This window comes from Micropterus salmoides, unplaced genomic scaffold, assembly GCF_014851395.1.
Source record: "Micropterus salmoides isolate LMB-PRFRI ecotype aquatic unplaced genomic scaffold, ASM1485139v1 Ms_hic_scaffold_1, whole genome shotgun sequence".
In the NCBI taxonomy this organism is placed as follows: Eukaryota; Metazoa; Chordata; class Actinopteri; order Centrarchiformes; family Centrarchidae; genus Micropterus; species Micropterus salmoides.
The window spans coordinates 62,205,396-62,216,995 of record NW_024040040.1 but is presented as its reverse complement, the minus strand read 5'-3'; the positions used below and the strand labels follow the sequence as shown (position 1 = coordinate 62,216,995).

At 41.2% G+C, this 11,600-nt stretch overlaps 1 protein-coding gene across 1 annotated transcript in view; it reads left to right on the top strand.

Moving 5' to 3' along the window:
- The first annotated feature begins 476 nt into the window (after window positions 1-476).
- Window positions 477-11,600, top strand: part of LOC119898912 (ubiquitin carboxyl-terminal hydrolase 34-like) — a 63,872-nt gene continuing 52,748 nt past the window's right edge. Inside the window, 3 exon segments of the mRNA XM_038713240.1 lie at window positions 477-826; window positions 7,910-8,000; window positions 10,926-11,484. Of these exon segments, the coding sequence (XP_038569168.1) occupies window positions 784-826; window positions 7,910-8,000; window positions 10,926-11,484 (693 nt within the window). The 5' untranslated portion in view covers window positions 477-783.

The following is an 11,600-nucleotide window of genomic DNA, read 5'->3' as shown; positions in this document are numbered from 1 at the left end:
TATTACATTGCAAAATATTTTCTTTTTCCTCCCTCTTTAACCTCTCAGCCCAACACTGTACAGGTAAAACAAACATTAAAGAAAACCTACATAGTCTGCATTACATTATTATCTACATGTCAGGGATTCACGTTATTAAATTATATGTAAATCAGATATACATCTGATTTTTATACTTTAACTGAAGAATGACTTGGAATTAAAGGAAAATATAAAGCAGAGGAAATGTAGATACAAACTTAAAACACAATACAACAAACATTTAATGTATAATTTTGTTAAATTAAAAAAATGTGTTGAACATTTTAATTTTTAGTATTAACATAATTTTTTAGTATTTTAAACTTAGATATATGTTATTTTCACCGCAGTTGTCCTTGAGATCGTTGGGAAGATATCGCGAGACTACCGAAGAAAAACGAAAGAGGCGAAGGAGACAGGACGGAAAGTCCCGAACCATCTACACTGTGTGTCGCCCCCCCTTCACCCCTCCTTTTCCAACATGGCTGCTGTGTCTGTTCTCTCAAGTAACGCTCAGATTGGAGACTGACTCGATTTCAACCTTCCAGTGCCTCTTAACTTTTGGTGTAGATCAACTTTCCTTGGATGCAAATCACGTTCTACACCTTTTTGTCTCCCCTGGTTTCATTTAGTGGAATAACCTTCACCAATCACTCCCTCCACTGGGCCTTTTTTCACCCCAAAAACATCCAACTGCCTGCCAACAACAGTTTCCAGTGCAATGGTTTGAGTAGGTGCACTCAGTTTTCCTCTTCATGAACAATGTGTGAAAACTGCGCCGAGCTGGTGGAGGTTTTAAATGAAAGTAAGTGAACAAATTATTTTATTTACGTCAGACGATGCTAAACTAGCTGCTTGATGTTAGCATCGCTGTCCACTTGAAGCTTGATGGGAGCGTGTTAGCTAGGTGGCTAGCTAAATATAACTTTGTGTGTTTTCTTCATTAGCTCGCCTTTTCATCCAGACTTTGCTGCTATAAGATGGTGGAAGTAGTGACATTGTGGCGGTGTGTCGAACAGTCGGTGACAGATGTGTCCAAGTGTCAGATTGTGGGTTTGATATGAATGCAAATGCCATTTTCCCTTCTTCAAAATTGGCAGGTTTTTTGGGCCTGTCTGTCAAACACTCCACAGAAACTCAGCAAGCTAGCTCAATAAATCGACTTAAAAATCGTAAAACCTCGATCAGTTTTGTATGTGACATTACGGGCATGACTTGAAATACTTCAGCAGTGTTGAACGCGATGCACAGGAGAGATTTTGAAGGATGCTGGTGTTTAATTTGACGCGGCTTGCGCGGATCTTTTGGAAGTTAACGTTAGCTAAGTTAGCTAGCGAGCAGGCTGACTTTGTTTGATGTGTTTGTCAGGTCAGTCTGCTAGCTGTCCACTAACGTTACGGCTGCCACCCATTGTTTTGCCGATGGTCACATTCACAGTTCAAAATGGCCTGCTAACTGTCAACAACACGCTCACGGTTAATATTGCTGACACTAAAGTAGACGCTGTAAATTTCACATGTTTTTTATTTGGCGAGTCTGTAAAATGTTAACCTAGTCTAAGCTAGCGGCAACAAAGCTAGCATAGAAAATTAATGGCTGCAACGAGGCGCATATATTTTGGCACATCGTTAACGTTAATCCTCGGGTGGCTATTGGATCGTTTTTGGCTGATGTCTTATGCACACTAGCCTTAACGCCATTCCTTGCTCGTTTTTGGTGGTAACATTAATTATGATCCTGCCATGAAGTCTCATGTCACCTACGGGGCTAAAGTCAAGTTAATACAAGGTTGCCTTTATGGCTAAGAAGTTAGCCGTTAGTCCAGGAGTGCTAACCAGGCCTTGTGGCACTTCAGGGGTGTCTGTTAGATATTGTAGTTTAACATTTATTTTTAAAACCGTTTTTTATTCAGTGATTGACGGTTTATTACTCGTGTGTCATGAGTGTGTGGGGTGGACGCTCCTCTTGCAGGCTCTGTAGGAATCCACCTTAAAAGACAATCCTGCACCTGACTGTAACATGGGCTCACTAAAGGGTATCAAACATTTAAGCTGATTCTTTTTGACAAGCTCACATGCTGTCAATTATAGGATAAACACATTGGGAGTTTGTGTGTGTATATAAATATTAAAGTCAAAATGTGAATTGTGGGCACCTGTTTTATTTTTTATGTGGACACCCAAACATTACAGACAGATGTGATAGCTGAACATGTTATTTAAAAACCACGGGCATTATTCTTCTGCCCAAACAGCCCCTTTTCTCCTGAGACTTTCCACAAGATGTTTGAACTTGGCTGCAGGGATTTGCTCCCATTCAGTCTCGAGAGCATTATAACCCTTTCATACAGGAGATGCATGCATGACATGGGTCTACTGACATGCGCTGGACCTTTTCATATGCCGCCGCAGTCAGATCCATATGGTCGTCATTGTCAACGACACAGAATTACGTTAGATTATAACCTAAGCGAGGCCTGGCTTGCATTTGCCGTTTCAGTTCATCCCAAAGGTGTAGAGGTCAGGACCTCTATGAAAGCCAGTCACGTTCCTCCACACCAAAGTGGAGAGACCGTTTCTTTATGGACCTGGCTTTGTGCACGGGGACATTGTGATGGTGAGAGAGGAAAGGGCAGAACATAAACTATTGCTACAAAGTTGGGGCACGCTATTGTGTGAAATATCATTGTATGCTGTAATGTTAAGATTTCCAATGAAGGACCTACACCCAATTATGGAAAAACAACCCCAGAACAGACATCCACCTTCCTTTGGCCATATTCTGTGTTTTGGATGAACAGTTGATTGGCCTTATGAAGATTACACTTTAGGAGTGCCTTCCAGTGTTTTTGTCAAAGCTGAATTGCGTGCCGGAGTTAACTCCAATTCTGTGATTACCGAGGTTGGTCAGTTGTGGTTTATCGAAATGTTCCACCCTCTGTTGTTCAAGGTTTGGCTGCCAGATCTGTCACCGAGCTGTTAATTTGAAAGTATGCCATACAGGTTCAGATTCACCGTGGGAATTGTACAGTGGATAAAACACATGCCTTTGGTGTGGGAGACCAGGGTTCGATTCCCACTGCGATACATCCAGCACAACACTTGACCCCTAGTTGCTCTAGAGTCGTGCGACATCTGACACATACAGCGATTGTAAGTCGCTTTGGATCAAAGTGTTAGCTAAAAGAATGTAATATAATGGCTTTCTACAGACCTGGACAGTCTGCAGAGGGGAAAAACATATTACAGAGACCAAACATATACAGTGTTTATTATGATATGCGTGTGTGTGAAGTATGTGTAAAATTTTGGTGAGGTTGGCTAGTTTCATGGGCATCATATAACATGAGTTGCTTGGTGATAGGAAGCCAAACAGAAGCATTCATATCCACATACATTCTTTAGTACACCGGAGGTCAATCTGTTGAAAATTGTAGTAGACTGGGTGATAAACTGAATTGCTATATTGTTATGTCAGATAAACAACCTTTGTGATGTCACATCAAGTTGCATCTGAGAATGTTTAATGCCAGCGGCAATACACTGCCTGACTTTGAGAAGATGTGTTTTTGTCCTACAAAACCTATTGGAATCCAAAGTTATCAAATGTTAAATGTTGTCTTAACACAAGGAGCCATACACACACTTTGACTAAGTAAAATACAGTCTAAAACAGGAACTGTGGTAAAGAGTAAAAATCATTCATTACTAGCTTTTAGTACTCAACAGTGACAACAGCGGCTTCATTCTGACTCAAATCCCATGACAGAAAATCTGCTTCTGATGTGCCTTTTCACCAGTTCATGAGAGGCCAACTTCAGTGATACAAACTGGTGTTGTGGAGGGTTGGGATGGGGGCTTCATAGCAGGGCGCTGTCAGCTGTGACAGCTCTGTCTACAAGACTGGCAGGTCCATGTGTTGTGTCTGCAGGCGACCTGTGACCTCAGATTTGCTGCAGCAGCATGTGTTTGTGTGTGTATGTAAGACATAATCCCTTGTTACAACAAGGCGCTGTGTTCAACTGGTGTTTCTTAACGCAGGGCCGATCCACAGGGTTTCCAAAAGTGCGAGTTTTAGCTGCTTTCCTGTTTTGTGTGTGTGAATTGAATATCTTTGAGTTTGGATCATTTGTTATACAAAACAAACTAATTAAAGTTGTCACCTTGGGCTCTGGGAAATTGGGATGGACATTTTCTAATTTTATTGACGATTGAGGGTTTAATGGGTAATGAAGATAATCATAAAATGCAGCCCTAGACCTGTGATATCAGTTTATACACAATATGAGCGTGTCACATGGGTCAGACAGTGTATCATATACAATTAGCCTTTTTTTTGTTCTTTTATTTTTTTTTTAAAAGAGTCTTAAACAACACACAAACTAAACAACTAAAATGAGCTATTCTAGTTTCTGTCAAACCAGTATGCACAATGGAAACAACTCGGATAATAAAGAGTAGGTTTGAAAGTCCCTTTTTTTTTTTTTTACTGAAGGTTTACTGTGTTTTTCCTATTGTGACAAGTCAAAATGTCTGCTGTGAGTAAGGGAAAGAAATAATAATGCTATAATTTTAAAAATGGAGTGAACTAGTAGTGGTAGAAGCTGCACATTGGGCCTCATTTCTAATGAGGTTGTTAACCACTGACCTTAGTGAAGCATTAAACTGCAACATGAGGAAGAAAATGTGGTCAAAGTTCAAATTCAGAGCACGAGGATGAACCCGGCCTCAGAGTGCGCAACAGAAGCTGGCTCATCGTTTTCATCACATCTCATTTTAAAAGTTTGTGAAGACTTCATATGTTCGTACCAACGTTCCCGCAGACATAAACTAGATAATTTGAGCTTTCCATATGATAGAAGGGTCTGGGGATGTAAGGCGGCTTAAGCTCTCTGAGTTTAATGTTTTACGTTTTTATAAGTGTGATGTGACTTCAGTAAAACACTGTAAGGGGCAAAAAGTTTTACAACCTCAATAGAAATTTTAGCTGACATGGCTAAGTAGCAGACATTAATCATTTTTGGACCGTGAACACCTCAAAACTAAAAGCCTCCTGTCCGGCAGAGACGACTGTTCACTCAGAATCAGCTGTCTCTCATCAACCTCTTCATGTCGTTGAATCTATTTCCCAGCAACAGTCTCTACTACAAACATCTAGATGACCAAGTTTGAGAACCGCTGACTCGGACCTACTTTGTGTTGACCAAAACATTTCTTCAGAAACGCTTTAACAGAAGCTTCTATTGAGAAGGAAAGTGGAAGCAAATAGCTTTTAAAACAAAACCTGCCAGGTTCAGACCATGTATCAAGGTTTGGATCTGGATCATTTTGTTTTGTTGCATAACGCTTTGGGCTTGGGGTGGGTTATTAATTATATATTTGGTTATTTTGAAATGTACCTGCATTTCTAGAGTGTAGTCTGTGTGTTATATCAGTGTGGTGAGGTAAGGGTCAGATGTAGATGACGTGTGGAGCAGATAACATGCTAACAGTGTGGGGGTGGGGGGGGTGCTCATATTATGTAAACTGCTGCCGTGAGCCATGTGGTGATTGTATACGCTTCTCATTGTTGATGGACAGTAAAAGGGCGTGGCTGTAGGGACGGCAACATCAGTCTTTTGTTCGGTTGGGCGACCACTTTGGTCCAGCCTGAAATTCATCATTAACTATTAGATTGATTTTTGATTGACAAAGAAGATGCAGCCATTTATTATTTAGCGGATTGAATATTGAAGCAAAATACTGGACCCTGAAGAACTGGATCCTGATGTTCCAGCTCTTCAGACTTTTTCTCTCTGCACCTGGGAAGTAAGCGAAATTCTGCCAGACATTCTTACTCTGCTTCTACACCTTGGTCCAGAAAATCAAATTACAAAATCCATTGCAGGCCTCTATCACATAGCATCTTTTATTTTGTGCATATTTAGTCATTCTGCCAGTCAGCAGCTGTTGGCTTTTAAAAACACATTTCAATTGAACTGTACTTCCACAGTTCTAATGTCCATATTTAAACGCCTCCAGTCTGTCTGAACGCTACAGTCACTCTCCACCCCCTCTTTGTATTTATATCCACGGTGAGCTGCAGCGATACACTGTTTCAAGGTTGGCACCTGTTCCCAGACAACTCCATCGAAGCAGTGAAACAACATCTCTCTGCACGGCTGCGGGACAACGGCCAAATCGGACGGTCCAATAACTCCCCCGAACACCACAGGGTGGAAGTCAGTCCCAGTTAAATTCAGTTCAGTTTTACTTCTGAGCTTCTGGAAGGGTTGTAGTTCAGTTTCAGTAAAGAAAGGTTCCTGCTTGGACGTCCAAGATGGTTAATTGAGAACTATTATGGCTGTTTTTGTGTATAATTCAGGTCGGCGATTCAGTGGAGAAACTTGAATCCTCTAAACTGGGTGTGACTGATGTGGATCTTTGAAGGCCACTACAATAACAGAAACTTTAGACGGAAGTCTGGTACAAATATTTAGTGTCTTGGTACTAGACCGTGTCCAAATTAGAGCCCATCTGATACCCTTTAAGGACAATATCAGTCTTTGAGAGTAAACCCCTGACACCAATATCTGCTGATATTCTCTTTTCTTTTTTTGTTGTTGTTGTCAATCAATGTTTTGAATATTTTAACAATAGAAAGAGATAGATATAAACTTCAACAAAACATGGGAGCCAGGCGGGACGTACATTTCTTGAATACTGTCCTTTGATTTATCCAGATATGTCAGCGTTCTCATTGTTTGCAGTGGAAGTGATGTGTTTCTCCCATTTTCTGGGAAAGGTCTCCCTTTTATTTCTTGAGGAAAATGTCAGTTTTTCCGTCACACGTCACACGCCTTTATATATCTTTAGTTATCACTTTTCTGCAGGAAACAATTAGAATTTTCCAGAGGGACAGAACCTTTTGTTAATCCAAAATACAATGTCTTACTGGAATTGCATAATCCAAAATAGCTCTAAGGGTATATTTCTTACAAAATGTGGGAATCTTTTTACACAACCAGAAATTAAACGTAACTATTAGTGTTTCCCACAGAATGACAGTGTAACGGGGGGACGTGACCTCACTTCAAAGTCTCAGTTTGTGCTGGGGCGCTTCACATTTATAACAGAAAGCCTGTGTTGCACAGTTAACTTGTTGCATTATGGGAAATGTAGGATCCAGCGTTTGTGTTGGCCTCTTCTGCTTTGATTATTTTGAGTCTCTCTTGTGAGTCCACACACACTTTGTGGAGGGGAAGTACTAAATCATCGGCGGACCCCTTTAACATCAATATATGATCCCTCAAATTTGGATATTACAGACTTGTGACACGCATGTGATGTACTGAGGCAGGATATACAGTACAGGACTATAGATGCTGTTATTGAAGTTGATAGAAACGGTAAATAGAAGATTGCAGAAAATGTTGAATATTTGCTGAAAATTAAACTATGACTATAGTATAAGTGCAAATACAGTCAAAAGGTAACTTTGAATTTGGAATAGCAAGGGTCAAAATTCTATAAAGATGCAGATATTGTAACATTTCTATTTTTGCATGTCTGCCAACATAAAACTGTAAGTTGATACTGACATGTCCAATAACCAATTGTGGCCTCCCTATTACTTGTTTAGTCTGTCCTTCCAAAGACTAGATCATTTATTTTACTACTTAACAAATAAATATTAATTGTCCCAACTTTGAATTGAGTTTGGTTACCCGACATTAACAGTGTGTTTTTGACCGACTCAACAACTATAAATCCAACCACCAGTCCACGGATGGTGTTTAGTCAGCTTCTCTCTGGAGAATAAAATTAAAAGTAAATAAAAATAACATGTTTTCTGGTCCGATTCATCTAGCTGTTCTCTAACAGGTCTTTTCTCCTGTTTCTCTCCTCAGTATCGGATGCAGACAGCAGTGAAGGAGGCTTCCAGCTAAAAAAGGAACATGCCCTGCGAGTACTGGGCTACATCGGCTCCTGGACACAGAGGTCAGTACGAGTCAGCTGAGAACATTTACACAACTACACAAATGCAAACAGAAGAAGTTTTGACATTTGACTTTTCTTGGTCCTGTGTTTAAAGTTTAAGGTTATTCCAAACTGTAAGTAGCACCTGCAGCTCGTTGCTTCCCCAGTTCACTTATTAAATGATCTGTTGAGGGGAAAAAATCAGAACCACATTTTGACCTAATGTCATAACGGTACTCTTAATGATATGCTGTGTCAGAGAAAACACTGCAGGAAGTGCTGAATTTGCATTAACAGTAACATCACACAGTTGCTTTTTTTTTGGTGTTGCTTTTTCCTTTGGCGGGACTTTATCTCTACAAGTCAGCGTGGTGGGGTTTTCTCTGACCTGCCTTCAACTCTCTCTGGGCTGTAGGACTGCATGTCTTTCAGAAACACTAGAAAGGGAGAAAATGGCAAATATAATTTTAGACAAGCTGGATGGAAACCCGTCTTGAAAATGATGTAAAGCAGTGAGAAAATTCTGGAAATACGGGAAAAACTCGAGTCATGCTGGCTCATAACCCGCTGGGATGATCTTGTCAGGGGAAATGAATGACTCCTCGTTCCCTTCTTCAGCAACTAACAGTCCAGCTGCCCTCGAGCAAGGCATTACATGCGGTGAAGCCTGTGGTTTGGTGTGTATTTGACTTTACTGTGATGGTTACTGATGTTTCAGAGACGCTTCGGTAGATAAATAGATTTTTAAATTTTTATTTTAGAGTCCAATGTGCCCTGACAGCCGAGGTCATCAGACGACATGAGCGTTCTGACTAAAGATGACTCTCATTTACTTTGGTGTCTTTATTCATCCAGCTGGAATGTTTTTATACGTGTGTATGAAGGATTCATGATGAGTGATTCTGCTGACTCATTTGTTTAAATTATACCAAGAAGAAATCCTTTTTTGGCCCTGCTGTGTGCTTTATTTTTAAGTGTATAACACTTCCATCTTCAGAGAAAGAAAAGAGGAAATTGCAGGTGACCTGATCTGTACTTTGATTTAAGTGATGGGTAAGAAGTACACTGAGACGTGGCAAAACATCTGTGTGTGAGTACACTCACACATTCTCGGTTCTCTTTCCTGAATGTGACAATAAACTCGAAGCTGCTCTTCGTTTTATTCTTCTTTTATTGTTTATGCAAACAAATTGGTAATTTTATCTGTAGAACTTGTGAATTCAAAGAAGACGATCAGCTAATCATGACGATGGCGATTAAAATGTAAGTTAATTATACATCTGACCCGTTTTAAACAGTCATGCAGTTACAAATTCATTCCGTTGTCGTCCTTGCTCGCCAATCATGCGCCTCCTGTTACGGTCCTACTCACCAATCAGAGCGGGCACAGGGCGGGTACATTTTACAACAACAAACGAAACCCATAGGAAAACGTGGGACAACGGCAGATGCGGCGGCCGCCATTTTGTCCGTCCTCTGCCTGGCGTCAACTCACTCTGGAAGTGTTTCAGCAGCGCCGCGTTTAGCTTTCCACACGCTGTTGATGTGTTGTTCATTTGTCCTTTCTTGTGCTTCTACTAAAATAACATCTCTCTGTGAGCCGGTTTGGTTGGAGCATTGATGCTTGGAGCATTTCAGAGCATTTTTCCTGCCGGATTTTGCTGATTTTGTTGATTTGTTCAGTTGTCGTTGATTTTTGTTCTTCTACCATGGTTAAGTAGGCTACGTAGTTCAATTTTTCTTTTGTCTGTTTTAACGGTGTTTATTGTTGATTGTACGATTGGGAGTCTGCACAGGGTGTTTTGATTTGTGTCTCATGTGGTAATGCTCCATGACATGTTTTTTTATATTACAAAATGAATATTGAAAATTAGTTTAACTTAAAAAAAAACTGCAAATCGAATCAGAATCGAGATTTCTGGCGGAAAAATCCAAATTAGCTTTTTTTCCCCCCTCTATCGTTCAGCCCTAATTGGATGGGAATAAAATCCTATATGCATATTAAGTTTTTAAGCACCGTACATTTTGCCTCTCATTCACCCACCGATGGCAGTGAGCTACCATGCAAAGTGCTTGTAGCACCAGTAGCAATTCAGTGTCTTGCCCAAGGACACTCCAGGAACAGGAGGAGCTGGGGATCAAACCGCCAACCCTGTGATTAGTGGACGACCCGTTCTACCCTCCCATGCCAGAGCCCCTGTTTATATTACAAACCTTGTGATCCAATAAAAATTTAATCTAGGCTAAAAATGCATCTCATCTTGATGGGGGGGGGGGATCTGTGGGTGAGATTACTGTGTGTAAATGTGTCAGATGTCACTGTGACGAGACATACAGGTAGTATTGGAACTTAGCATTGTCTGATAACAAACTCAGCTAGACTAAACTATAAGTCTGTAAATCTAAAAGGTAATTGTTGGATTAATCTGTGCTAAAAATAATCACAAACTAAATCACAATGTGAGTATAGCTGAAGTAAACTGAATGAGGCTTTAAGGTTAAAGCAATATTTCCTGATTAATACTACAGCTCTTTAGCAAAGTGAGACATTAATTAATCTATCATAGTTTGCTAAAGGCCGCCTACATGACAAAGAGTAATTGCAACGACACAGAGGGTATTCCTGCTGATAACACTTAGATGTAACGATGTCATTTCCTGTGATTGACATGATAAACATATAGAATCCCATTTTCACAGCAGAAAAGAAAGAGGAATTTCCCTTCATTTATTTTCTATTTTCATGACTGAAAAGGTTTAGCAAAACAACAAGAAATGTCATAAATGGCATCGCACTTTTTATAGAAATACAATAAAATCGTAATTTGTAGCACCATAATTACAATACCGCTCAGTGAGATCCTGAAGTGACTGTTTTGGGAATGAAGCTCTTTGGCCATGTTGATGCCTCTTTAACATTTCCTGTTTCTTCTGCATCGTCTTCAGGCAATGTCTCTGCTGCTTCAAGGAGTACAAGCACCTGGAGGTCTTTAATCAGCTGGTCTACGCCCTCATCAACCTGGTCATCGCTCAGATCAGCAGCCTGAGAGACCGTCTCTGCAGCGTCCAGGACCACACCCATAAAGGGGACGTGTCTGGGGCCGAGGGTGTGGGGTCTGAATGGAGCGGGACAGAGTCTGCGCCTGGGCCCCTCCCTCAGCCGTCCTCGCCTGGAGAGGACGAACCCGTGAATGTGGAGAGAGACTCTGCCGAAGAGGACGCAGACACTCCCGACCTGAACCAGAATAAGACCCAGAGCCAGGGTCAGGTGGACAACCAGCCGTCTGAAGCCCAGACGGAAGCACTGGGGCCCGGGGAGGGCAGCAGTGGGTCCGGGGGTGGTGATGGTGGTGTCGGTGCAAACAGCAGCAATGACAGCCAGGACCCATTCAGCTCCTGGAGCACAGAGGAGAGGGAGAAATTACTGTTATGTGCCGCCAAGATCTTCCAGATCCAGTTCCCCCTCTACACAGCCTACAAACACAACACACACCCCACCATAGAGGTAAGGACAAGTCCCGTATCACACACCACCATGCCCACAGAGTAGAGCCTGACAAGTGCTCCATTTTTGAAGCTGATATTGATGAGTCTGAATAAAGAACAATGAAATGAAATTAA